The sequence below is a fragment of the Aphanomyces invadans genome (assembly GCF_000520115.1).
Source record: "Aphanomyces invadans strain NJM9701 unplaced genomic scaffold supercont1.57, whole genome shotgun sequence".
NCBI classification, from domain to species: domain Eukaryota; phylum Oomycota; class Saprolegniomycetes; order Saprolegniales; family Verrucalvaceae; genus Aphanomyces; species Aphanomyces invadans.
The window spans coordinates 234,274-260,416 of record NW_008580202.1 but is presented as its reverse complement, the minus strand read 5'-3'; the positions used below and the strand labels follow the sequence as shown (position 1 = coordinate 260,416).

General features: G+C 56.6%; 8 protein-coding genes across 8 annotated transcripts; 2 read left to right on the top strand and 6 right to left on the bottom strand.

The window, feature by feature from the left end:
* Nucleotides 1–347: 347 nt before the first annotated feature.
* Nucleotides 348–2,786, bottom strand: H310_13864 (hypothetical protein). The gene has a single exon (XM_008881511.1). The coding sequence runs from the start codon at nt 2,257–2,259 to the stop codon at nt 745–747; it is 1,515 nt and encodes a 504-aa protein (XP_008879733.1). The 5' UTR covers nt 2,260–2,786; the 3' UTR covers nt 348–744.
* Nucleotides 2,780–7,764, bottom strand: H310_13863 (hypothetical protein; the record flags this gene model as incomplete). The annotated part of the gene is made up of 9 exons (XM_008881510.1): nt 2,780–3,339; nt 3,398–3,472; nt 3,549–3,674; nt 3,725–4,020; nt 4,077–4,596; nt 4,657–5,040; nt 5,095–5,598; nt 5,646–5,808; nt 5,873–7,764. 9 exons carry the CDS (start codon nt 7,762–7,764, stop codon nt 3,145–3,147), a joined length of 4,155 nt encoding a protein of 1,384 aa, XP_008879732.1. The 3' UTR covers nt 2,780–3,144.
* A 983-nt stretch (nt 7,765–8,747) lies between these two features.
* Nucleotides 8,748–10,916, top strand: H310_13862 (transketolase). Its single transcript, XM_008881509.1, has one exon. The coding sequence runs from the start codon at nt 8,763–8,765 to the stop codon at nt 10,836–10,838; it is 2,076 nt and encodes a 691-aa protein (XP_008879731.1). The 5' UTR covers nt 8,748–8,762; the 3' UTR covers nt 10,839–10,916.
* A 304-nt stretch (nt 10,917–11,220) lies between these two features.
* On the bottom strand, nt 11,221–12,353 carry H310_13861 (hypothetical protein). The gene is made up of 3 exons (XM_008881508.1): nt 11,949–12,353; nt 11,570–11,903; nt 11,221–11,523 (listed from the first exon to the last, which is right to left on the bottom strand). The coding sequence occupies exons 1-3, from the start codon at nt 12,315–12,317 to the stop codon at nt 11,315–11,317; spliced, it is 912 nt and encodes a 303-aa protein (XP_008879730.1). The 5' UTR covers nt 12,318–12,353; the 3' UTR covers nt 11,221–11,314.
* A 1,223-nt stretch (nt 12,354–13,576) lies between these two features.
* On the bottom strand, nt 13,577–16,228 carry H310_13860 (hypothetical protein). The gene is made up of 3 exons (XM_008881507.1): nt 15,737–16,228; nt 15,516–15,674; nt 13,577–15,466 (listed from the first exon to the last, which is right to left on the bottom strand). The coding sequence occupies exons 1-3, from the start codon at nt 15,913–15,915 to the stop codon at nt 13,885–13,887; spliced, it is 1,920 nt and encodes a 639-aa protein (XP_008879729.1). The 5' UTR covers nt 15,916–16,228; the 3' UTR covers nt 13,577–13,884.
* Nucleotides 16,229–17,083: 855 nt separating this feature from the next.
* Nucleotides 17,084–19,834, bottom strand: H310_13859 (hypothetical protein). Its single transcript, XM_008881506.1, has 2 exons — nt 19,309–19,834; nt 17,084–19,249 (listed from the first exon to the last, which is right to left on the bottom strand). Exons 1-2 carry the CDS (start codon nt 19,566–19,568, stop codon nt 17,188–17,190), a joined length of 2,322 nt encoding a protein of 773 aa, XP_008879728.1. The 5' UTR covers nt 19,569–19,834; the 3' UTR covers nt 17,084–17,187.
* A 190-nt stretch (nt 19,835–20,024) lies between these two features.
* On the top strand, nt 20,025–21,382 carry H310_13858 (hypothetical protein). Its single transcript, XM_008881505.1, has 2 exons — nt 20,025–20,782; nt 20,829–21,382. Exons 1-2 carry the CDS (start codon nt 20,606–20,608, stop codon nt 21,216–21,218), a joined length of 567 nt encoding a protein of 188 aa, XP_008879727.1. The 5' UTR covers nt 20,025–20,605; the 3' UTR covers nt 21,219–21,382.
* Nucleotides 21,383–21,594: 212 nt separating this feature from the next.
* Nucleotides 21,595–23,048, bottom strand: H310_13857 (hypothetical protein). Its single transcript, XM_008881504.1, has 2 exons — nt 22,688–23,048; nt 21,595–22,632 (listed from the first exon to the last, which is right to left on the bottom strand). The coding sequence occupies exons 1-2, from the start codon at nt 22,988–22,990 to the stop codon at nt 21,628–21,630; spliced, it is 1,308 nt and encodes a 435-aa protein (XP_008879726.1). The 5' UTR covers nt 22,991–23,048; the 3' UTR covers nt 21,595–21,627.
* Nucleotides 23,049–26,143: the final 3,095 nt, after the last annotated feature.

Sequence of the window (26,143 nt, the reverse complement as noted above, 5' to 3'; positions counted from 1 at the left end):
CCAAAGCGAGTATGAGTTAGCTACGCCAGAAATAGCCGTCGTAATCTGCAAGTCAAGTCTCCAAGGTCGTCACAATGCCCACCGCAACGACAGAGCGCCGCTGGCCCGACCGACATGCAGCGCTCGATTTGAACGCTGTCGCGATCGGCGCGTCATGGAAGCATGCACTGCCGCTGTAGCAATCGAGTACATGACGGCGGATGGTGGACGAGGACCTTTCCATTGTGAATTCAGTGGCTTCCCACCTAAAGCCAAACGGCGCGGGCGGCGGCGAACCTCGCCCGTGCTTCGTCTCTACAGTCAAAAGGAAAGGAGAACTTGAAACGAGATGGCGAGGGGTAGGCGAGCAGTGCCCTTGCACAGATCCATCTCGACGTGCCAAACGTACCGCACTTCCCCCGACTTCACATCGATGCCTGCATCTAGGAGCTACTTGGACCAGCGACAAGGTAATCCACGAGGGAACATGGAGCGCCATGGCGGGCATCTAGCCGCCTTCACTTGTGGACAAGCTTTGAAGAATGTCGCCAGGCAGACGCGTGGTGATCGCGAGTTTGCGGTGGTGGCAGCAGCACCCCAGACACATTAGCAGCCACCCGTCGACTGCCCTTCCATCCATGGCATCGTCGAGGCGATACAGCGGATGCTGTTTAGAAACATGCACGTGGCGTTCGCAACAAATAATCTAGAGCATCTCGACGACGTCGAGCGGTGGTCGTTCGCTGCACCGTCCATGGCGGCTGCTCAATTCACGCACGCACCGCGGCAATGGACATACGTGCGATGGTCGAGATGCTTGTCGCGACTGGAGTGTGCAAACATGTTCTTGTCGATGGTGCCAAAGATCCGCGGAGTCATCCATGGGGGCACGACGGCAAACACCCTGGCGAGGGTCGGGACGAGCCAGTAGACCGGGATCAGAGTGAGCGTGTGCTTGGAAAACGACGCGGTTTTGGCAGATTGGTCGCTTTGGACGTGATACCGATCGGCCGCCACGTCCACAACAACGGCAAAACCGAGGACGGCTTGTGTGCTGGGCTTGCAAAAGAGCTTGTTTCCGATCTTGATGGCGTTGGTTTGGTCTAGCGGGAGGCCAGTGATCCAGCGGGGGAGGCGGCATTGGTTGAGAAACCCGTTCGTGGATGTCCAAGACGTGTGGAGGAAGACCCGCCCGGTCATGGACACGCGGACGAGCGTCGAGTACGCGACGGACACAGCAAGGCACACGGCGACAGCCGTCGCCGTGCCGGCCAAGTTGTGCGCGACGACGGTCTCGGCGCCGTCCGCGGAATATGCCCCCGTCGGCCGGACAACGCCTGAAAAGTTCATCCCGAGCTGCATCGGCGCGTCGTTGAAACCAATCGCCACCGACTCGTACCTGCTGTGCCACACCACGATCAGCGACACGATCGTGCTGTACGAGAACACGCCTGGCGAGAACGACACCAAGCAGCACGGCCACGGACTCGGCACGTGCTGGACGGCGACGAGCACCACGAGCGTCGCAAATGTGAAAAACATCCCGACCAACACGATCGACAGCGACCAGATGAGGTCGCCGTTGGCCGTGCCGCGGTAAATCCGGGCCACGTCCGCGTACAGGAGCGACGGCAGCGCCGCCAGCGTCACGACAATTAAGAGGAGCTTCCGGCGCTCGAGGCCAGCCAAGAGATCGTACGTCATGACCGGCTTTTGCTGGAGAAAACCCCTGAGTCCTTGCACGGTCAGGTAAAAGTCGCTGCTGATCAAACCCATCGCGAGCAAGCTCAGGAGCACTTGGATGCTGATGAGTTCGGTCGCGTTCGCGACGACGTGGCCGGTGTCCCAAGTCAGGGACACGACCTTCTTGGACTCGCGGCCTTGGTTCCACCACGTGAGTCCGCGCGTGCAACTTGGTCGGTGAAGTCCAGCACCGCCGAGTACGCAAACGCTGTGATTTTGTACCGACCGCCGACCGGCGACGACGTGATCACGGTGTTGATGCCGTCCACGTCGTCGGACAACGCGCCGTCGATCGAAATGAGCGACCGCTTGATGTTCGACATGACCAAGTCCACAGTCCCGTCCGTGTTGACGTGGCGCTCGCTTGTCTGCATCAACTTGTCTGACCATACCGTCACGACGTACGCGCCCATGGGGTACTCGTCCCGGACGGTGGTCTCTGCCATGGCGAGGCCAGCAATGTCCTGTGGCCCGTTCGTTGACGGGACGCAGTGCGGGAACGCGTCGTAGCCGGCGACGAACGTCAGCGACGCCCATCCGACGTTGTCCGGCGGGCCCCGGACACACGACGTCACAAACAACGGCGAGTCGACTTGCCAATGCGTCGCGAGGCTCTGGCCAAGCGCGCGCCACGCCGGGCTCAGCATGGTCGCGATTTCATCGTCCGAACACGTCGCCGGGACGAACCCGGCCGCGTCGAGTCGGCACGTTTGACCAAACGCGTGAAAGTGCGTCGAGTCGAACGTGATGTCGTTGATGTTGGCGCGCCGAGCAAACATGCCCGCCGACACGAGCACAACGATCGTGACGAGCGACAGCACGACGAGGCCGGTCGCGACCAAGTTGGACACGATGCGAAGCGACGAGTGCACCATCGACGGTCGCGTCGGGACCGACCGCCGCATGGCCACCGCGGCATGGTCCAGCGTCGTCGTCATGGTGCGCGTTGTGTTGTGGCTAACGATCGTGCTATTCCGCGACGCGACGTACGACTGGTACGCAGCGAGAACTCTCCACCCGCGCATGGCAAGAGAATCGATGAGTGGGCCATGCAACGAACCAAGGCTCGAGCTATATTTGCATCACGAGGTTTCGAGCGATACCAAGCCAGTCATTTCATCCGTCGTGTGGACGGCTCTATTTTCAGCTGTCCGTGTTGTGTCGCACTCGTTCTGGTCCATCTTGCTCGACTCGATGGTTCGAGGTGGTAGCGTCGGCGATCCAGTCCGGCACACGCGGACGAATGCCAACAGACATGGGCATGACAGCGCTCGTCGAGAGAGCGTATTGTTGTCGAGGACAACCCACGTCGCTCGTGGCGCCACGACCGTCGAACACTCGCCGATGGTCTCTACAAAGCCGGTGCCCATCGCATGGTGCGGTGAAGTCGGTGCGTGTTGTTGGATTGATTGACTGGGTACACTAGTCGCGATCGCGGCGTCGCTGCCTCGACGCGTGCCGCGATGCCTCGAGGTTGGTTTCCATGAGAATGGAGAGGTCTCTCATGCTCGTCATGGTGGGGGTGGTCGACGTGCGCCTGTGATCGATGCGAGGGTCGTAGGGGTGCTGTCGCAGCACGCGGTCAACGTCCGTGGATGGACCTGTTCGGGGCAGGCTCTACCCACGCAACCACGTTCATATACAATACCATCATGTGCAGGCAGCAACATCTGACCTCTTCTCGCGTGCATTTGACAAGGGCATGGTTGCGGCGCACGAGGTCTTGGATTTCACGTTTCCACTTGTTTTCCTAGCCAGTGATATCCCCCGTGATAACAATCGTCAACACGTCTAGCATAGCCACAGGATGAAAAGCGTGCACCGACCTGTTCGGCCGCCGATGCGCGCAGCTTGGCATGTTGCCGCGTCTGGTAGTCGACTTCGTCCTGCAAGTCGTGCACGGCCTGGCGGCACTCTCGTTGGATGCGCTCCATTTCGTGCGCCGCCGCAGTCTACACATGCACACGGTGCATCGTCACCACGATGGGGCCGCTGGACAAACCTTCGCTTGATGCAGCGCTTCCTCCGACTGCACGTACGCCTCCTGGAGCTGGGTCGAAAACTGCGCCTGGGCAGCCTTGCGGTCTTGCCCCGCCAAGTCCAGAAACGTTTCGAGCTCGACCTTGTCGTCGGCGAGTTGGGAGCACCGCCGATCGAGATCATCTCGTTGTTGTTTTGCCGCGGACAGCTCCGTTTGTAATCGACTACATTCGTCTGTCAATCGCGCGATCGTGTGCTTGGCGACCCCGAGTTCTTCGGCGACGGGGGCAGCCATCGCCAGCACCGACTTGGACACGTCTACTCATCCATTCGTGTTCAGTATCACAACGCATCCGCCACCACAAAACACGAACCGCCAGAGTCTTTCCGCCCAAGCACTTGCGGGGCCCGCTGCAGCTCATCTTTAAACGGTTGGACGGCCGACGCAATGGCGTTATCTTGGCTGGTCGCGATCGCGGCGAGGGTGTTGTCGATCCAACTGTGCACAGCTTTCTTCCAACCCCGTGGCCAGCACTCGCCACTTGCCATGTCGCTGTCCCAGTCTGGGAAAGGCTTTGTCTGTCCCGATTTCGCCACGGCCTGGCTGATCCGTGCCATCGCGTCGCAAAGCCCCGTCGCAACCTGCTTGACGCGCGCCAGCTCGCTGTGTGCACGAGAGAGGTCGGTTTCAAGGGTCGCGACGCGGGCTTGTTTTGCAGCCACCTCGTGCGTCGTCTCGAGCAACTGGCGTCGCACCTGCTCGATCTCTTTCGCCCCGCCGTCTTGTTGAAACTCGAGACGCTGTTCGAGGGATTGAATGGTTATAATGTGGCGGTGGACGACTCCGGTGATCGCTTCCAGCTTGGTGTCGCGCTCGCTGATCAACGTGGTCAGCTAGCAACGCGAGTTGGAGCATCATCGTTTCCCACGCCTCTATTCGCCATCGTTTTGTACCTCGGCATGCGTTTGTGCGGTCGTTTCTAGGTGCGCGTCGAGTTGCTTGCGAAACTCGGATTCGAGCGTGTGTCGCTGCGCCGCCAACTCGGCCACGTGCTCGTTGGAGAGTCGCGCCAAGTGACTCGCTTTGTCCATTGCCCATTGGGCTTTGGCATCGGCGACGTGCTGCGCCGCGTTTGCCAGCAACGTTTGGATCATCCCGCGTGCTTTGGTTTCGACTTGCTGCGCAACTTGCCTAGACTGCACGACGTCTTGCTCGAGCAACCGGCGAATGTGGAGCTGGACCGCCGCGAACTCGCCCTTCAGCGCACGCACTTGGCTTTGTACCGCGTCGACAGTACTCTTCCACTCATGCATCCTTGTTGTTTCGTGGACCACGACCTACGACGCTCGGTTGAGGTGGCCCCTGCATTTTCAAGACGCGCGGCGATCGACCTCGTGCTTCCATTCGTCCTGGGCGTGCACCGCCGCCGCCATCGATTGTTTCTGCGCTATCAAGGCAGCTTTGTACTGATGCTTCTTGCGCTGCATCGCCGCCAGGTCCCCTCGAGTCTGGTCGAGGTCGTTCTGCACCTGACGGATCGTCGCCGCATGATCCTTTATGGATTCGATCAACCTGGCATTTTCGACCGTGTGGTGCTGGTTGTCCGCCGACAGCGCGTCGATTCGCGCGTGGAGGTCGACGGCTTGCGTTGCCCAACTGTCTTCCTTGGATGCCATGTCGATTTGAGTTTGCTTTGTCGCGACCGCGTGCTTTTCCTCGGCCTGTCGCACCAACTCCTGCAAGTACGCAATCGCGTCGGCCTTGTCCTTGAGCAGCGCCTGCAGCGCCGCCTCCCGCTCCGCCGCCACCGACTGCGCCGCGCGTCCGTCTTGTTGCAGTTGTTGGATTGTAGACACATGCCGATCCACGGCGTCCCGTAGCTCGGCAGCCTCGCTCTGATGGCAGCGGGTCAACAGCCACCAAACTCGACAACTCTGCGCACCTGGGACCGGTCGAGGTCTATCGTCAGCTTCGTCGCATCGCCTTGAGCTGTCTCCAATTCACTGCGCAGACTTGAAAACTTGTCCTCCCACTGCCGCAGCGCACTTCGTTGGTCGTGCACGAGGGCTTTGAGTCGGCCCAGATTCACATTCGCTTCTTCTAACCTGGACAAGCAGTGAAAAAATGTACCGAAACGCGTCCAACATGTTCAGAGCGCGTTGGGCCTACCGCTGGACGACGACGGTTTTCGCCATCGATTCGTCGTCGATGGCGGCGCGACAATCCAAAACTTGCTTGCGCTCGGCCAACAATGCGGCGTGCAACTCGTCGCCTTTTTGCTTTTCAACAGCGACCTGTGCCTTCCACGTGTCGAGTTGTGCCTCCAAAGCTTGCACCTTTTCGTCCATGACATGGCGGTGGGCCTCTTCCCACTGCACTTGGTCTTGGCGGTGCAGCGTCTGGAGCTGGAGCGTCAACTTCGCCTCGAGTTTGTCCAGTTCTGCTTTGTGTTCGGTCATCGAGACGACTTGTCCAGGGAGTTGCTTGGCTGCTTCGGCAACTTTGCTCTGATACTGCTGCATCAAGTCGAGCTCGTGGCGTGTCGATTTGTGATGGAACTCGGTGGCTGCCTCAGCTGCCTTGCTCTGTGCCGCCACAACCTCCGTCTGAAGCGCCGCTATCGCCGTCTCGTACTTGGACTTCATCGCTTGCAGCAGCGCGTCGTGCTTCTTCATGGCGGCGTCCTGCCACTGCATGCGCTTCTCAGCGTCTTCGTGGCGCTTGGTCGCGTCCTTTTGTGCTTGCAATGCAGCCATCAGCGACTGCACCTTCAGCTCGGACATGCGCTTGTAGGCACCAAACTGGTCTTCCACACTAGCGCGAGCTTGCTGCTCCTTCTCGAGGGCGGCAAGACCTTCTTTGGCCACTGCCGCGACCTCGCCCTCCAATGCCGCAACGCGCTTCGTCATCTGCACTTTGAGTTCGCCACGACCAACGTCGCTCGCCGCGGCTCTCGCTTCCATTTCCTCGAGTTGCTGCAGCGTATCGCGTAAAACGCCGTCGCGTTCTTTGATTTGGCCCTCCAGCGATGCAATTTGCTTGGCCGACGCGTCGAGGAGGTCCTTGGAACGCTCATCGCGTTGGCGGAGTTCGTTGGCGGCTGCCGTGCGCTCCTTCTCGTGGGACTCAACAAGAAGTGCTCGTTCTTGGTCGTGGTCGTGAATCAATCCTTCGACTTGCTCGCCAACGGCCGAATACTTGCGGCGAGCTTCCCACAGATCCATTTCAAGCGCATGAACTTGAGCTTGATGCGTCGCTTTCAAGTCGGCCATTTGGCCCTCCAGGGGCTGCAGCGCACCGCATTGACGCCTTAACGAGTCGATCGTGTCCTTGGCATGCGCTAGCTCGATGGCCTTCTCCTGTGCCGCCAAGCTCAACGCTGTGCAGTCGGCACTGAGTTTCGTTCGATTGCTTTCCAAGTCGTCGACTTTGGCGGTCAGCAGATCGATCGTCTTTGCAGCTTTTGACCGCTCTTCTGTGTAAAACGCTGCGTCCTTGGCGTGTTCCGCTTGTAAACGGACCAAATCTTGTTGCACGGTAGAGAACGCGCGCCTTTCGTCGTCCCACGCGGCACGGTCAGCATCCCTGGCCGCCAGTTGCTCAATCAACTCTTGGTTCTCATGACGTAGTCGGTGGACTTCGGCGTCGGTGGCGTTGGTGTCGGTGGACATTGCGGTATACCGTGCTTGCAACGCTTCGACGTGGGTCGCCACGTGATGTAATTCGTCCATCAGAGCCTTTTTCTGGGTCGCCATGGTTTCCTTGTCCCGCAGGAGTTCTTTCAACGACGCTTCCTTCTTTGCAAGCTTATCTGTCAGCGTGCGAATGAAGTGCTCCTTTTCGTCGCACAGCGCATGGGCCACGAGTTCGTGGACGCGCAAAGTGACAAAGTCATTCGACACGTTGTCTTGCTTCAGAATCGCAAGCGACTCGTCGGCATGGATCTCACCCAGAGCTTTCTGGAATAGCTCGCCCAGGCTTTGCAAACGCTGCTCATACGTCTTCTGCAGAACTGCATATCGGTCCCGGTACTTGGACTTGCCGTCACCGCCGGACGACATGCATGTGACAGTTTCAAAGTCGGATAAAATGATATTATCCGGATAAGGCGACAATATATTCTCCATCACAAGATATTTTTTCTCTTCGTGGTCATAAATATAATGAAACGCTTTGTGGCTGACACCCATCGAATGTATACGCAGTCAACTTACCATATCTCCGACGTACAAATGGGCAACCTCAACGATCCTTTGAAGATTGGATATATCGTGGACGGGCTTGGCCGAGCTCCCTCACACGGTAGTAGCAACTTCATTGTTCTGAACGTTGGCCCGAATATGCCATACATGCACGAAATTTCACGAAATATAATTGTTTACGAAGAATTTACAGTGTTAACAACATCTATCGAAAAAGAACATGATAGTGTTGTATACTGATTTGTGGCAATTCAAAGAAATCGAATTAATTCCGGACGGCGAAGGATTGAATTCTGTTCAAAATGGATAATAATCGAATATTGAAATGGAGTTGAAGTTATATTTATATATAACTTCAACTCCATTTCAATATCCGATAATAATATTGTAGTGGTTCGTTTCTATTTCGTCGACGCCAGGATTCGTACCACGGAGTGGGTTGCTAACAATCCCCGACACTTTTCGGCGCGTCGACCAACTGGCGTTGATATACGTCATCGTCACAGTCAGTATGACATTTGGAAGCATCCATCGATCGTGAGGGCTGATGTTTTCACTGTCGAATCCATCGTCCTGCGACCACGATTCTATGCTACCGACGTTCCATGTGGACAACAGTGGACTCGATGGGGAAAATTCCCTGTCGGGGGTTTCTCCGTGGATATTCCTCTGGTTTGAACGCCGTGCGACATTTGATTGGATGGAATCCATGGTGATGCGTTATGATTGGATAAAATTTTTACCGCGAATCTTGCCATCCGGGAACATCCGGATAAAACGCTCAAATTGCATACGATATCAAGTTCCACAACCGACTGCGACCACGGCCATTTTTGAATTCACGCGTGGACAAGACAATGGCTCCTCTGACCCCCGAGGAAGAAACGTTGTGCATCAACACGGTGCGCATGCTCGGTGCCGACCAGCCGACCGCCGGGAATTCTGGGCATCCTGGCGCTCCCATGGGATGTGCCCCCATGGCGCATGTCCTCTTTGGCAAAGTCATGAACTTCAACCCGAAGAATCCGGCGTGGACGAACCGTGACCGCTTTGTCCTGTCGAACGGCCATGCGTGCGCTCTTCAATACGCGATGCTCAACTTGACGGGCTACGATGTTTCGATTGACGACTTGAAGTCGTTCCGACAGTGGGGGTCGAAGTGCCCTGGACATCCCGAAAACTTCTGTACTCCCGGTGTCGAAGTGTCGACGGGACCGTTGGGCCAAGGTCTGTCGAACGCGGTGGGGTTGGCGATCGGTGAAAAGCACCTTGCGGCGGTGTTCAACAAGGAAGGCCATGAAATCGTCGATCATTACACGTACGTCATTTGCGGCGACGGGTGCATGCAAGAAGGCGTGACGTCGGAAGCGTCGTCGTTGGCCGGTCATTTGGGACTGGGCAAGTTGATTGTGTTGTACGACGACAACTTGATCACGATTGATGGGTCCACGGATTTGAGTTTCACCGAGGACGTGGCCATGCGCTACGAATCGTACGGCTGGCACGTGCAAACCGTCACCGACGGCAACTACGACCACGAAGCGATCCACCGCGCTGTGTTGAAGGCCAAGGCCGTCACCGACAAGCCGTCCCTCATCAAGATCCGCACGATCATCGGTCTCGGCTCCAAGATTGAAAACACGTACAAGGTGCACGGTGCCCCGTTGAAGGCCGACGATACGGAAGCGATCAAGTCCAAGTTTGGGCTCAAGAATGAACCATTTTACGTGCCGGACGTGGCACGCAAGTTTTATGACCGCAAGGAAGCCGGTGCCGCTGCGGAAGCCGCGTGGAATGCCAAGTTTCAAGCGTACGCGGCCGCGTACCCCGCGGAAGCTGCTGAATACACGCGCCGCTTTTGCGGCGGGCTCCCGGCAAACTGGAAGGATGCGTTTCCGCGCTACACGCCGGCGGACAAGGGATTGGCCACGCGTCAATTTTCCGAAAAAGCGCTGAACGCTGCCGCGACCGTGTTTCCGGAGCTTGTCGGCGGGTCGGCGGACTTGACGCCGTCCAACTTGACGCATCTCACGATGACGGGCGACTTCCAAAAGAACACGCCGATCGGTCGCTACCTCCGCTTTGGCGTCCGCGAACACGCGATGGCGTCGATCAGCAACGGTCTGTTTGCCCACGGCGGTCTCCGCCCGTTCTGCGCGACGTTTTACAACTTTATCGGGTATGCGCTCGGCGCGGTCCGCGTGTCGGCATTGAGTGAGTTTGGTGTGATCTACATTGCCACCCACGACAGCATTTTCCTCGGCGAAGACGGTCCGACCCATCAGCCCATTGAAATGAACGCGTCGTTGCGGTCGATGCCCAACATGTACTTGTACCGCCCCGCCGACGGGAACGAAGTGTCGGGCGCGTACATCACGGCGTTGGAAAACCCGACGCAAACGGCCGTGCTCGCGTTTACGCGCCAAGGCGTGCCCAACCTCGACGGAAGTTCTCCCGAAGCGGTGGCCCTCGGGGGGTATGTGCTGCAGCACATTGTGCATGGCGAGCTCGACATGACCTTTACGGGTCGCCCCGACTTGACAATCGTGGCAACGGGGTCGGAAGTGTCGCTCGCGATCGACGCCGCCAAGCTCCTCGCGAACAAGAGCGTCCGCATTGTGTCGATGCCGTGCCGCGACATCTTTGACCAGGCGACTCCAGAGTACAAGAAGTCGGTGTTTCCGTCGGGCGTCCCGACGCTGTCGGTGGAAGCTGCCGCCACGTTTGGCTGGCGCGACTACTCGCACGCGCAATTTGGTCTGGACCGATTCGGCGCGTCCGCCACGATCGAGCAACTGAGACACCACTTTGGCTTTAACGCGCCCGCGGTGGCGGCCGAAGCCCAGAAATTGCTCGACTACTATGCCGGCCGCCATGCCCCGTGCTTGTTTGACGTGCCGGCGCGCCGCGTCGTCAAACAAGGCCACCACTAGGACCGTTCGCGATCCAGTTGAATGAATACAATGTGAAAATGACAGCGCTGGCGTCGACAGAAGGCGATGTTATCCCCCTTCTCCCGTCCATGGCACGCAGAGCCACCAACACTGCGAGACCGTAGCCGCGTGCAGGTCCCTCATGGAGTACATGGACACTGCGGTCGTCCAGTTGGCGTCCGCGATGCACTCGACGGCACCCAGCAACACGATCTGACGGTAGATTTCCCCTGGCAGGTTGAGACATGCCCCGGCTTGCCACCTCGCCGTCGCGCACAACTGCAAGGATGAGCTAGGTGGGAAGCGCATCAACGTGGAGGCGTTTGGGTGCGGCAGCGCCATTGGGCAAGCGGGCTGCCCGCGAGGTGGAGCGGTCGTGAAGGCGGACGATTTTTCGGGAATTTTTGGCGAAAACGGGGTATAAATTCCGAAATTTCCGACAATTGTCGTGGACGATCATGACAAACCCGCACGACCTACACGGGTGGAAGGCCCGCGAGCTTGCGCAGCTCTTCGAAGATCATGAGAGTGATCATGGTGTGGGGCCCGATGCGCATCCAATTGGGGAACCATCCTTTGTACAGCCCGCCAAAGCCCTCGCGCCGGACGATCTTTTGAAATGCGTCGATCGACCCGGTGTACATGGCGGTCGACTGGTGCATGATGCGCGTCTTGATCACGTCGACTACATCCCTCGACATTAGCAAGACGACAACGCGTAGCAGCCATACCTGGCGACGTGACGGTGGCCGCCATGAAGCCGGCAAACATGCTGCACACAAAATGGAGCACCACGCCTTCTTCCAATACGTTGTGGTTGATGAGCAAGTGCTTGGAATGGTCATAACTCGGGATTTGGGTCGCCGTGAGCAATGCCGCGCGTTTCACGGTCGGTCCGACGCCTTTCCAAAGCCCTTTCACGCCTTCGTGTGTCCAGATGTCGAGAAAGGCCTGCCGCGTCGACGAGTACCGGTTGCCTTCGCCTTGCATGCGCACTTTGATCAAGTCGGTGGGGTTCGCCAGCGCGCTTCCGAACGATCCCGTGATGGCGCCCGCCGTGATTTTCTACAAGAGGGAGTCAGGCATATTGACCAACGATGGTCTTGTTACCATGTAGAGCGGTGTGGACGACGGATCCGTGGCACCGAGGAGTTCCTTCACGGGCTCGTACGCGCCGAGACGAATGCCCGAGTAAAACCCGTCGCGCATCAAGGATGCAGTAAGGCCTTTGTAGAACCCGCGCCATCCTTCTGTTCGTAGAATCGTGTGGCCGCCTGCAACGAACCCGCTGTACCGCCGTGGGGCATTCGGCGGGAGCTCCCCTTCCAGCTGCATACGCGTCTTGAGCACGTCAATGGGGTTTGTGATGAACGCGGCACTCAAGTTGGCGCACCCAGCAAGAACAAACTTGATGCCGATGCCAGGCCGAGCCGCCGCCACCGCCGCCGACGGAGTCTGATGATGGTCAGCAAGTGCCATGTTGTCAAGTGACGCTTGAGCGTTGCTGGCGGAGGCATTTAATTGACTCATGTACTGGATATTTGTCATATATACATTATTCAATGTATATCATCCGCGGGAGACAGTAATTAGTGTGAATTCACCTTGTATCCGTTCAAGTTTGAGTGTTCTCCGCGTTGTTTGAGACGTTAATTAGTGTGAATTCAACTTGCGTCGGTTCGTATTGGAGTGAGCATCATCTTGATTCGGCAATTGCATGGAACATGAAGCAAATGGCGCGGTCGAGGGCTTGTTGCTCCGCCATGCACAACCCTGCATTGCCTCTATGTGCGACTGGGTTTTGTATCCACGTTGCTGCCAGTTGAAGTCCGATGTGGGAGGCACCTTCGCTTGATTGGATAAAAAATTCGTCCAATCCGATACCGCAAAAATATATTATAGCCAATCGGCGTGACTCATCGAGCCATTTCGCGTCGTGATTCGTTCGTTGCGGCCTGGTTTGGCATTAAAATACGGAAACCGATTCCAAAATCCCGAAACCCCGCGTCCATATGCTGTGGACATTTTCATCCATATCCGGCATTTTCATGTATCCGGACTGCATCCCACAAGAGGAGCCGCAACAATTCCGCGACTCATGACCAACGTGCTGAACACGCTTGGCGGTGTGCCTCACGGGCGCGATGAGGCTAATTATTCGACCTTTTCAGCATAACAGGCCATGAAGGTCGCCCTGCCATTAACCACGTCTTGATGGGGGGCAATCAAGTTTGTAGCACTCGGTGGGACGTGCTGCAAACCACAACAAATCAAGACTTTGTGTTTCGTTGAACATGGATGGAGCACGACATGAAGCAGTCACGTGCAGCCATCGCCACAACTGTACCATTGAATGCATGTGCAGCTGCCACCCCGGCATCGTGGCTGCCAAACTTCCACTGTCGGAGCGAGCCATCCGTTCCAAATGGTATCGTGTAGTGACGAGTCAAGTCACGCTCGCTAGATGGAAAGACCAACGCCACCACAGTCGTCTGAACTAGTGCAAGCAACCGCACGAGCTGCTCAATCGTATCGACAGTCCAGCCCGGCGTATCGACCATCGACTGGACGAATGCAGGTGCACCAGCCAGAGCAAGGTACAGACAGCTAGAATATATCGGTGACTGCGTCGCCATGGCTAAAACACGGTCAAACAACTGCAATCGTGGCAACGGAATCATCTCTAGCCAGCGACGTCGTCGTCCCTGCTGCCCGACGATAGCAGAACGTCTGCGACACTCTGCACTTCGCCGTCCACTTCGTATGTGTGTCAAAGAGGATGGGAACCGTCGAGCCTGTCCAAGTTGGACAGGTGAATACGCTCCACGCAACGTTGGCACTCGAGCAACGCACGTCGTGGTGTAAACAAAAAAATCGGCGACTCATTGCAAGGCCGTCGAGTCTGCGACCTCTGGGCGGCCCGGTCAATCAGAGTGAGTGTGCGGAAACTAGATTGGTCAAGGTACGCAGCCTCGGCAGCAGGTCACGGCCTGGCAGTAGCACAACAAGTGTAGTCGGTGGTTCCGTTCATGACGACCGAGTCGCGCTAGTCAAAGTGAAACTCGGACATGACAGGGTAGTGATCCGACAGATCCGTGATCCACGCTCCGTGGTCATCGACCCATCCTTGCTTGGCCTTGACCGGAAGCACTTGAGTCGCGCTACTCGTTGGTTGCCTGTGCCTCGTCGACGTCATGACGTAGTCCAACCGTTCGGCCTTGCCGCCGCTGCTCATGCCAGACGACGCCAGCACGTTCGAGATCGGATCGAAGCTGTACTTGGGTGTGTTGTCGACTGCGGCGGGCGACTCGACGCCTAGCGTCGCGGTCATCCAGTCGTACTCGGTGCACGGCACGGCGTATTGGTCCACGTTCAAGTCGCCCGCGACGACCACAATGTCGTGCGGCGGGATGTGCTTGGATTGCATCCACGTGGCCAGCATCTCGATCTGCTTGGCGCGGCACTTGATGGCTGCTTTGTCGTCCCAAGCTTGCGTATGCGTGGCAAAAATGTGCACGGCTTGGTTGTCCTTGATCATTTGGACGTACATTGCGGCTTTGTCGACCACCCGTTCGACTCCGATCGCGGTAGACCCGTACACGAGTTGATCGGTGTTGGCCAAGGGGTACTTGCTCATGACAAACACGCCGGAATGAAACAGCTTGAACTTGGTGCGACCGCCCGCGATCGTGGTTTCGTACAGGAATCCGTGGCGCTTCATCGCGGTGGTCAGGTCTTGCTTGGCGCGGTCGTCAAATGCTTCGCAGAACACGACAAAGTCCAAGTCGGGCGGCAGGACGGCGGGAATCGCGGCCATGCGCTCGCGTTTGTGTGGCGACAGGTTCAACACCGACGTAGCAAGCGGTGGGAGGCACCAAATGTTGTACACTAGCCCGCGCACAGTCAACGGTTCTAGTGTGGACAACGAGGACGTAGGCGGTGCCGCGTGGCCATGATGGAGACCCAACACGACGGGGGCGGCGTCTGACGACAGCACGATCGAGCCGTTCGTGGCCGCGGTCAGCCACAGCCATTGCCCCGGCTGTCCGCAGCACTGTCCATCTACTTGAAAACACACGTCGTCTTCCGCATGCACAACGTCGCCGTCGGCAACAGGCGGCACGATGCGAAAGACCGACGCCTTTGACCGGTGGCGGGTCTGGCCAACGTGCCCGCTGCGAGTCGCCTTCAAAAACGTGCCGCCCGGCCCTCGAAACACACACACGTCGTGGAACCGAATGGGGTGACTGGCGCTTGCCAGTGGAGAGACAGACTTGGCGACAAGCGTGACGATCTTGGCCGTGTCCGGCGTCATCGTGACGCATGCAGGGGACAGCGCGTGTGGCTTGGACATGCCCGCATGCAAGCCGGCGCAGCCACGCCATTGGATCGGGTGGCCGTACAAGATGGGTTGCGAAGCGGCAGACTTGACCGGTGCACAGACCAAGGTCGGAAACCCAAAGGCAGGTGGGCACAGTGACGAGGCTGACGAGTGCAACGAGCTGTCGGTGGGGACGATCGATTCGTCCCACGTCGAGCACGGGCTGGGGGGGGCATGCGTGCAAAAGGCGACGGGGGAATGCGGGCCTTCTGAACGCCTCTCCGCAACGAACGCCTGAACGATACCGCTACACGACACAACGTGAGAATCGAATCGAGTGGCTGCCATGTCCATGCCTGTCCACGACGTTGTGAAGCTCCAGCACCCGATGCAAGTACTCGTTCAAGTCGACCTGTAGTCGACATGCATTGTGGTGGCGCCGTGTCTGCTTGGAGAGAGACCAGGTGAACGGAGACAGCGTCGGTAGGTCAAGCGACGTAGTGTCCAACGGAAAACTAGCCCATACGCGTGCACGAGTGAGTTGGATCGTTGCCAGGCGTGGAGTTTGCTCGCGTACCTGCTGCGCAGCTGGTCGTGCAAGTGCTCAAAGTCATGGTACACACGGTGCACACACCAGGACGTATCGGGCGCATGCACGACGATTTCAAACCACGGCACGACATCGTGGCGACTCTTTTCAGCGGCCAAGTGCGTGGCAACGATGCCGATTTCCGTCGTGGGCGGCAGCAGACCCATCGAACTCTCCACGTCGGCGCGAGCTGGCGCTGAAGAATGCCAAATGCCACCCCAAACGACACCGTTGCGTAATTTTCGAGTCGACACGTAACACGGCTCAGACTTCTGGTCGACCTTGTCCAACAACGCGATATGGCAAGGACGTGCGGCGACATCACGAGCAGTTCTTCATGCACAGAGGGCAGGTAGGCCTCCTGGTCCTCGCAGCGTTATCTTGGAGCGGCTGCGACCACCACCTTGCCATCGACTCGACACTTCCCCCGACCCCGTGGATGTTGACTCTACATGCCGCGTTGTTGCATGTCCGTGTCGCATGGGAACGGATCGTTCAAGAAAGCGCAATGCTTAGTTAATTTGACGGATTCCGTGCTACATGATTCGGCAGATACGAGTAACATAGCAAGTCGGAACGAATATTTCGGGCAGGATATTTTTGCCGCAAGGCGCTGTTTTGAACGTAAATTTTGAACACGATTTTCATATGTCTCGCCCTACTCCGCAAACTCGTGCGTTGCGGTGGCCGAGGCACAGCCGCGGGCGAATGCGGCGGACGTGGACTCTGCCATCGTCGTCCTCGATACGTAGGACGGAGCACCCGAAGGAATACAACGAAAGCGTCGACCGACACGGTGGAACCCTCAGGTGCACGGCCATGCTCGTGATCGAGCCAGCACGAGTGTGGCATGCTGGCATCTCCATAACCACCGCTAGGCCATGCTGCCTGCTGACGCGTCGAATGCAAGCGCTCCGCAACACCCGACGACCAGCTCTTTTCGGCTGTAACATGGTCGAAGCAGCGGGCGCAAACGTCGACCAACATGTCTCGTAGCTCGTACTACTTCAACGGAAAAAAGTACATCTCGTACTGGTCGAACGGAAAGGTCCACCGATCTCGACGAATTCGGCTTGGCGCGAATGTGTGTGCGGGGGGCTTTTCTCAAGACTGCATGCGGTGCGTGGCCCAAACAACTTGAACGAGTCTTAATGCGCTTGTAAAACACAACTTGAAGCCACACGGCCGAACCATGGCGTGCATTCCGTTCGCTGCGCGTTGGCCACTTCTCACGGATCGTTCGACAGGATTGCTCCGCATTGCAGTGTATTAGGACGGCGTTTGTACTACTTTAACGGAAAGGCCAGCAGAACTTGACACCCAATATGGATGCCTTTGGGTTTTGTCCTATATCAACGGATTGCGTTTTGTTGAATTTTAAATCGAAACCGAGACGGTCAAATAAATACAAGCGAGGCGGCGGCGCGGCGGCGGCGGCGCTACCCAAAGTGAAACTCAGAGAGGACGGGGAAGTGGTCCGAGAGGTCGGTGACGATCGTGTCGTAGAGCGCCTTGTCTTCCCATCCGTGGTCGACCTTGAGCGGGATGACTTGGGTCCAGCTCGACGTTGGTTGCCGGTGCTCGGTGCCGACCATAACATAGTCCAGGCGCTCCTGTTTCCCGCCACTGCTCTTGCCTGTCGACGCCAGGACGTTCGTAAACGGATCAAAGCTATACTCGGACGTGCCGGCGATCGTCTGGGGGTTTGTGGCTTTCAACGTTGTCACCATCGTGTCAAACTCGGCCGACGCCGAGTCGATGTTAAAGTCCCCGGCATACACGACCGCATCGCGTTTCGGGATCTTTTTGCTGTCGACCCACGCGGCCAGCATCTTGAGCTGCTTGTCGCGGGCCGCGACTGCCGCGTCCGTCTCCCACGCTTGCATGTGCGTCCCCACGACGTGGATGACTTCGCCCCGTTTTTTCATCTGCACGTAGATCGCGCCCTTGTCTGCGACCTTGTCGTCGGCCGCCGCCGCCGCGCCAAACAGGAGCTCGTCGTAGTGCTCCAGGGGATACTTGCTCATGGCAAACACGCCCGAGTTGATTGCTTTCGCCTTGAACCCGCCACGGCGCGCGCCGGCATTTCGTGTCTCGTACAGAAACCCGCGGCGCTTCATTTCCGTCGCCAGGACGATCTTGGCGCCGGCATCAAACACTTCGCAAAACACGACAATGTCGAGGTCGTCGGGCAGGGCGGCCGGGATCGCATGGGCGCGCTGGACCTTGAACGGCGACAAGTTGAACAGCGACGACACCCACGGCGGAAGAAACCACACGTTGTACGCCATGGCGCGCACAACGACCGGTTTCGGCAGCGGTCGTGAGACCGTGCAGCTCTTGTCTTCGTTGGCCAGGCACGGATGGTTGTGTAGGACTAAGTGGCACACCGCGGGCGCGCCGTCCGTCGTGATAAAGTCCTTATGCACCGCGAGGAGCTCATTATTCCATGGCGTGGTGTCGTCGGCGACTTGGAGGCACACGGGGCTGCCACACACGATCGGGCCGACGTAATGCAGCGGCGACACCCACCGAAACACGGACGCCGCCGCGATCGACGACGCCAGCGACACGTACCCGCGCTTGCTATCGACCGGGAGCGCGACCTTGGCATATTGGTGCTTGGACACGTTGACGAGGCGAATCGGGTCGCCATAGTGCACCGGCCGTGCGGCGCCGCTGAACGGCGACGCGCTTTCGACGAGAAATTCGTCGTGGACGACTTGGTCCTTGGGCTGCACGGACATCGAGTGCGCCTTGCTCAAGTGGTGCTTGCCGAGGGACCCGATCGCGGCGATCGTGAGCCCGACGGGGCCGCTGAGTAGCACCATGCCCGCGCCGCCGGCGGCCACGGCGGCCATCTTTTGACTGCCGCTCCATGCGCTTCGCTTGGTCAAGCCGACGCGAAGCCCGCCACACGTTCGAATCGACACCGCGCTGCCGTATAACACGAGCGACGAGCAGTTGGACGTGACTTGCACGACAGACGCCACGGGCGGCAGCACGTCCAGCGGCGTCCGCGCTTGGTGCATCGTGGCGCCGGCGACCATGTCTTGCGCCGTCAACTTGGCCGAGCTCACGTTGTCGCTGAGGCGGAGCGCGTGGTGCAGCTGCCAGTCGCGACCGGCAACGAGTGGCCCAAGGTCGTACGATTGCGATGCCGTGGTTGTGGATGCTGTCGAGCACACGGACTCGTTCGATGTTGGCGACACGTCGAGTTCCTTGGCATCGACCTGTTTGGTAATCGACATGCCACTTGGAGACGACGTGGCCGGGTCGGTGGATGCCACGTCAAAGTCGCTGTCACGTCGAACGAAGAATTGTCGGAACACCCCGCTCGTGTGGACATCATGAATCTCGAGGAGGCGGTGGAGGTATGCGTTGAGGCGCTCGCGCATGCGCTTCGCCGACTGCGCGTACCGCGCCTCGACGGACAGGTGAAACTCGACGCGGGATTGACGGGGAACGGTGATGCGTCGGTGCGTCAACTTTTTGTGAAATCTAGCCATGGGTGAGCATACGCAAGGGAGCGCGATGCCGTCGATGAAAAAGGCACGTACGTGGAAAGGAGGTGGCGATGGAGGTCGACAAAGTCTTGGTACGTCCGCCGCACGATCCACTGCTGGTGCATGTCTGGAAACGAGACCAAGATGTCGTACGTGACGTGGTAGCTCCATCCAGACGGGAGGAGCGTCATGTGAATGTCGACGATGCCGATCTGGCTCGACGAAGACGCCCACAAGTGTGACGTCGCGTTGTCGTCGTCGCTCGTGCTGCCTTCCATGTCGAGCGGGGCAGGTGTCGTCACTTCCTGGACCATCAGAATCGGCTGGATGGGTCTGCGTGGATTGCGCGGAAGCTGGTAGTGCTCGTAGTAGTGAAACGGAATAAGCCCGTCGTCCAAGCTGGACTCGAACGACGTGCACGTCAATGGAATGGTTAAAGGGTTGTCCAGAGGGTAGCTCTGGAGATACGATGCCTAGCTGCCAGTGGGGTCTTCAATTTCGTCAATGAAGGCTCCGTGGGCGGCTGTGGGATGGCGTCGTCGGAGCGGCAGTTGCGCGGCCGAATCTCGAGATGCGTGTCACTCTCCCAATACGATGACACGGGGACGATGGAATTACGTGCATCATTTAATTACATACAAACCGTAAGATCCAAGGATTAAAAATAGTCACACCGATAGTCAGTGCGTAAAGGCTGCGCAGATATTTCATTTTATTCTCTTGGTCTTTGTAAAGGCGTTTCGCGTTGTTTTAAAATTCATGCGAATCAGGGCGCCACTGTCGGATTCAACGCCAACCAAGATGGAGCCTTGCCCAGGGACAGCGTGTTGGCGGCGGCGCGAAGCACGACGGGCAAGCCGAGTCTGGTGCTGCGACCGTATGGACTAACCAAGCGGGTGTGGAGTATTTGGCCCCGTTCGTCCACTTCCAGGTCTGCTTCCATCTGAATCCGACCCCCCCACTCCAACAAACGTGACGGGTGCCGTGCGAAAGCGCCATGTTCCTTGAAGCTACCTTTGGCCCCCTTTGGGACTGCATGTGGAGGCGGCACGTATCGAGGCAAGATGGCGATGTGGCCGTGAACGGACGGAGCTTGCCACGTACCTCGTCATGGACAGTTCATGTTGTGAAATATTCCGATTGGGTGAAATCCACCCGACGACCGCTAGCTGTGGCGGACAAGTGCTGCCATAAACTACAGAGCCCACATACGGCGGCACCGACGCGTCGGCAGTCGACTCGGGCAGTCGACGGGCGCATCGCTGGTATGGCGCAGGCATTGCTTGGCGAACGTTGCTGGTGATTCGAGCAACTCGGCATTGGAGGGCGAGAAGCCGGATAAAATTTCCGGATGTGCAGCTCCACCACCAAACGAGACGGAACAACGATGGCGACGTCGCAGGTATTTGACTTGTTCGGCGGGCGGACGCTGCATGTGGCGTTCTATACGGACGTGAAGAACAGCGCGTCGTTGCTGCATAAGATCCTGTCCAGCGATCTCAACGTCGCCCTCATCAACGCAGACATGGTATCGTTTCCCGTGGGGCCGTCGCGCCGTGTTGACGGTCGTGTAGGTTGTGAGTCTGTTTCAAGTTCACGTTGCTGCGTCGCGGGCCCTGCTCTCTGCGCAGAACCACTCGCTCACAACCAACTCCCTCCACTCGGAGCTCGTGTTCAATCTGTCTGGGTCGCGCAACGTCACCGACTCGCTTCGCAAATTTGGCATGAGCAACAACGCAACTCAGGTCCTTGTTTGTGCGTTTGACGATCGAGGTGTCCTCGACGCGGTTGACATTGACGGAACACCGACACCCGTGACCGCCATCGACAACTGCGCCCACTTGACGCCAGATCACGTCCAAGCGCTGAAGAAACACTACAAGATTCACGACGTCGAGCTCCAAGTGACCACACTCAGTGACGCCATCGTGAGTCGAATCGCCACCAAGAACGTCAATAAGTAACAACACGAGCAATGTTTCATGCGTTTGAGCAGCAGGGGGGCTTGCCACCCCGTGCTGGTCTTGGTTGAATGGGAGTTCACCAGCGCATATTCGACCAACATTGTGAACTGGTATGGAGCGACTCGTCAGCCGCCGTCGTCGGAAGGCTGATCCTCCTGGTCGATACTTTCCCGAATTGATTGTCGCCCGCAGCAGCCACGTCGACACCACGACGGCATCAAGGCTGGACGCTGCTGCTTCCGTCGCGCCAGTTGTTCGATGGATGTCTCCAGCAAATTTTAGATGCCGATGCTATCGTCGGCCTGGCTTCCACGGCCACCGATGTGCCAACACACGGCGCTTCGCGCAATCGTGTCCGTCCAGCTTTGTTTGAAAATCTGGAAAAAGTATGTTACATCGTCATTTTGCTTTATTTGAATGCTGCGACGACTTGATCGTGTTTGGGATGCGTGGCTGCAAAGGCTGCGACTTGGGCTTTCTCGTCGGGGCTTAGAAACATCGCAACCATGGCAAACCGCGGCACTTTGGTCAGAGCCAGGAGAAACTCGACGCCAACATCGACGTTGGTTGCGACCAACGACTCGATCAAGTCGCTGACCAAGTCGGCTTCGATCGAGTCCTTGAAGAGTTTGGGAAGCGACTCGGGGCGCAGGCGAAGGAGGTACTCTTGGCGCAAGGCGGCCTTGTCGGAGCTGTGTTTGAGGCTGTTCCATACCCTAACGAACTCGTACGCCGTCGACGGCGCTCTGTCGGGCAACTTGACTTGGATTTTTGGCACCACTGTCTTGGCTTTCGCGGGCGGTGCAGGGTCGACCGTGGCCTGTGCGGCCACCACGACGGATGACGACGTCGGTGCGCTCACTGTCGGCGCGATGGTCTCCACCGATATCTTGGTGGTTGGCGACCGTTTAATCGACTGCTTTAACACGTCGCGGGTCGTTTTCAGATGGGTCGCGATTGCTTTGTTCGTCGACTCGAGACCCAAGGCAGCTTCCAAGTCGGCGATGGCAGCATGGTGCTTGCCGAGGGCGTTCCGGGCCGTTGCACGACGGACAAGGGACTTGACGTGAGTTGGGTCCACCGCCAGCGCAGACGAGCAGTCGACTTCGGCTTTCCCATACTGCTGGAGCTTCAAATGCGCCATTGCCCGATTTGACAACACGATGGGGTTGCGGGGATTGTAGCTCAGCGATCGAGAGTAGCAGTTTATGGCAGCCGCGTACTCGCCCTGCTTGAAGTGGTTGTTCCCGTCTTCCTTTTCTAGCACATCGCGCGGCAGACTCACTGGCGGCGGAGGCGGCTTCGACGGTGCTGTTACGACCTTCTTGGGAGGCGCGGAAGTGCGAGTGGGTACTTCAACAGGTACGTCATCGCGGGATACAGAGTCTGCGTCAATTTCCTTGAGCGCTGCATCCTATGCATGTACATCATGGGTGCGATTCGTTCGAGACGTCCTTGCCGGTCCCTACCACGTCGAAGGATTCCCATTTCTTGTATCCCTTGTCATACACATGCTGCGATGGTGCCTTTGTTGGTTTGTTGATGGGTTCTGACCTTGTATTCATTGGGTGTTGGATGGAGACGGATCCTTCCGACCCACGGACATGCAGCGCGACTGGACGGCGAACGGGTGCGGCAGAGCGGCTCGGGCCTTTCTTGAGCTGCTCTTCTTTCTTGGCCATCGACTTTTCCCATGAACTCAAGTCCGAGAAGTAGTCTTGCAAGTACGACGCATTCTCACGGATTTGTCGCTGCACAGCCAGGCTTTCCATGGTGTCGGCGGCGACGATGGCACTCGAGGTCTTGTTCCACGAATTCCGTGCAATACGTCGATATCCCGGATAAACTGATCATTCGAACAATAATTTATCCGTACGATACTCCAGGGACGGAACGAGTAGGTTTTTTACACCTCCATCAGAGGCCTCAGAAAAGGTTTTAATAAGGTTTTATTAATAGAAAAATATTATTGAGTACCTTAATTGCCCGTAATACCGGTAAGTCGTTTGTCCGGCGGCACCCGCGGCCTGACCGCGCAGTGTTCCACGACCTGTTTAGAAAGTTCCCAGAATTCCGAAGATGATCCATCAGGCAGCGAAGAGTAGGGGAGTGGAGTGGAATTGTATGCAGAATAACCTAAGGTTTTATTGTCTCGAATTGAGGTTTAAATGTTTTTAACCTATAACCTTTTTTCCTCTAAAAGAAAAGGAGTATTTTTCCATACCTATGATATTCATGATGCATCGACGGTATGAATCAAAATACTGTGTAGTAGACCTTATCGTTCGATCAACTACTAATCCAATCGTTTTTTGTATAATCAATCATGCCTGCTAATAGTTGCATTTACGCATCGCCGACACTCTTGTGCAGTGAGCATTTCAATGGTATCTACTCCGCAAAGCTCCAACATGGTTTTAGCCAATACATAGCCAGCAAGTACAACTGCCATACTGCTACGATTCGCAATGTCCTTGCTCGTACCAAGGACCAGGGAGTTGCGGAAGGCAACGTGAAATTGTCAGTCATCAATCTGTACATATATTCGTACATATATTCGTACATATGTGCGTTGTTGTTAGTGCGCTGTCTTCTTGTCGTCGGTGGGACAATTGTCGGCGTAACCCCCCTCCTGAATCGAATTGCGGTGGCGGAATTGAACAAGTGAGACAATATCTGTGATTTTAAACCTGTGCAATGTTATACACAAAATATTATGTGTTGCAGTGTCCTGTATTTTATTCAAGGAGGCAATAACCACAATTCTGAGCCGCGCCATTATTGCGGGACGGAGGGAGTACACTTTTCTTGGTTGAGCGCTACACAACGTAGGACTTTATATGCCAAAATCAATGTCTCCAGTTTTGAGGAACAGATGAAGTATATACCTTTCCACCAGGCCAAATAGGGAGGTGAAACATATTTCATCTTTGCATCTTAGGAGAATATTTTGGAATATCCATACTGTAAACTTCAATTTGCTAAGGTGCCAAAAAATGTCTAGGTTCTTAGGGGGCAGATACTTGGGGGCATGGCGGGTGCTTATAGCCTCCCCTGCCCAAGTCGGGCCTATATACGAAGAGTACACCGCTAAGGATAAAAGTGGGCCTCGTCGGGGCACGGGTTGTTGACGGTTGAGAGCCATGAGACACACACGGAAGTCCAGCCGTCCTTGCATACGCCTGCCCCCGCGAAACACCTTGCATACCGGATATTAAATCGTCAATTGCAATGGTACGATTCTTATCATGTTGCTCAATCGAGTTGATTCCTCTCACTTCGACTAACAAAGTGTCTTTGTCTCCTGAAAATAAATTTGGAATGCATCTGTGGTTCATGTACTTCTAATGTGAACATACATGTCAAAACATAGGCATCACCATGCTAGCAGGTGTCAGTGAAATGAGCGCAGCGACGGAAGAACTTGCGAATCGACGTCAGCAAAGCGGATTCGCGACGTTCTGGTGTGCAAGCCTGCCGTCCATTGAATAAGTGTGAAGGACCGGTATCATTCATTATCCACCAGTCATCGAAAAGCAGCTTCGTCTTTTCGTCGGATTCGTTTATGGTGCTGCCGAAGATATTGATTTGTTTTTGATTTCTAGATCTCAAACCCAATGACTGTATTTTTTCGAAGTTACACCTCATTTCAATTTCACAAATATATTTTAAAAGCTTATCGTAATTAGTCGGGCACTGGCAGTTTGGGAGCTCTAGTATATTGTGAATGAATTAGGAGAATACTCGGTTACCTACGAAATTACACGTTAGCGCTACTCTTCTTCACAGCGCGACGACGAGCCCGAGGGCGCCTTGCCTTCTCACATTCTCGACTTGAAGACAAAGGGCATAGTGGTCGTCCATGAGATGACCAAAGGCAAACTCAACGAGTTCAACACCCTGTAGCAGGACTACAGTCATTCATCAATCAGAATTGGAATTTGGGATCGGGGAATGCATACGAGGATTCACCACGGGACATGATGTTCATGACCTCCACAAACATGAAGCACTGTTGCTCGTGGACATTGTCCACAGGAACGTTTACCATAGCATGTCACGAACACCTTGACCGCAATCTACCCCCACGTCAAGACGAAGTACAAAGTCAACATTGCAACGAATTTTACCATGCGGCAATTGGAGGGATACGGGTTGCGTTTCAGAAACTTTCTCAGGTCCTGTATGCTTGGATGTGACGTTCCAGTAGACGAATGCTTCAGCTAGCAGCTTCGTCGAGAAAAAAACGCGTCTACTACAAAAAGCACGGTCAATATCGGATGAAGATTGAAAGAAGCGTGCTGTCGAATGACCTGGCCATCAACGTCACCAATTCTTTACCCGGCAGCATGACCGACACACACATGCAAGATGATTGTCAAAACAGGGCTTCCTCACACTCAACTAAAAAAATGTGACAAGCAAGACACCATGGCCGACGGCGGCCCATGGCGCAATGAGTTTACAATATCGTGGGCGGTCCTGATGGACAAGCGTTATCAATGCTTGCTCCACCATTGTTGCGTCTCCACCTGACGGACCTCGCGAAGTCCGTATCCACAGGTACATCACGAAGTTGACTCCCCCCCAGCGGCAAGCCGCCACTGGGGCTTAACCCTACCCCAATCAGACGGCTGCGCACAGCCACTCGTCCAATTAACCAATAGGATCGTCGGCATACTACCCAGGGGAACTGAACCCTTGGCCTGCCCCTTGGTGGGGGTCCAGCGGTTCTGCGAATGGCAAATTCGCAACAATCCCCCCAACGATTGCAACACCCCCAACGCCTTCGCCATCGCCACCACCGTGGCATCTTGGGCGTTGGCCCGCACATACTTTTTGAACGGGAGGGGGAGATCTTCCAGCAAGTTTGTCGCTGGCTCCCACGAGTTTTCGATGACTTGTAGGCCGAGCCAGCTGACCAG

Excerpts from the sequence above, each read along its gene's own strand:
- H310_13864 (XM_008881511.1), bottom strand. The coding sequence starts at position 2,259 with ATGGGCGTCGCTGACGTTCGTCGCCGGCTACGACGCGTTCCCGCACTG.
- H310_13862 (XM_008881509.1), top strand. The coding sequence starts at position 8,763 with ATGGCTCCTCTGACCCCCGAGGAAGAAACGTTGTGCATCAACACGGTG.
- H310_13861 (XM_008881508.1), bottom strand. The coding sequence starts at position 12,317 with ATGGCACTTGCTGACCATCATCAGACTCCGTCGGCGGCGGTGGCGGCG. Across the intron at positions 11,904-11,948 it reads CGTCCACACCGCTCTACATG|AAAATCACGGCGGGCGCCAT; the intron begins GTAACAAGACCA and ends TCCCTCTTGTAG. Across the intron at positions 11,524-11,569 it reads GGCCACCGTCACGTCGCCAG|TCGACGTGATCAAGACGCGC; the intron begins GTATGGCTGCTA and ends CGAGGGATGTAG.
- H310_13860 (XM_008881507.1), bottom strand. The coding sequence starts at position 15,915 with ATGGGTCTGCTGCCGCCCACGACGGAAATCGGCATCGTTGCCACGCAC. Across the intron at positions 15,675-15,736 it reads CACGACCAGCTGCGCAGCAG|TTTTCCGTTGGACACTACGT; the intron begins GTACGCGAGCAA and ends CGTATGGGCTAG. Across the intron at positions 15,467-15,515 it reads CTTCACAACGTCGTGGACAG|CGGTATCGTTCAGGCGTTCG; the intron begins GCATGGACATGG and ends TGTGTCGTGTAG.
- H310_13859 (XM_008881506.1), bottom strand. The coding sequence starts at position 19,568 with ATGGTCCAGGAAGTGACGACACCTGCCCCGCTCGACATGGAAGGCAGC. Across the intron at positions 19,250-19,308 it reads CATCGCCACCTCCTTTCCAC|ATTTCACAAAAAGTTGACGC; the intron begins GTACGTGCCTTT and ends ACCCATGGCTAG.
- H310_13858 (XM_008881505.1), top strand. The coding sequence starts at position 20,606 with ATGTGCAGCTCCACCACCAAACGAGACGGAACAACGATGGCGACGTCG. Across the intron at positions 20,783-20,828 it reads CCCTCATCAACGCAGACATG|GTTGTGAGTCTGTTTCAAGT; the intron begins GTATCGTTTCCC and ends ACGGTCGTGTAG.
- H310_13857 (XM_008881504.1), bottom strand. The coding sequence starts at position 22,990 with ATGGAAAGCCTGGCTGTGCAGCGACAAATCCGTGAGAATGCGTCGTAC. Across the intron at positions 22,633-22,687 it reads AATGGGAATCCTTCGACGTG|GATGCAGCGCTCAAGGAAAT; the intron begins GTAGGGACCGGC and ends GTACATGCATAG.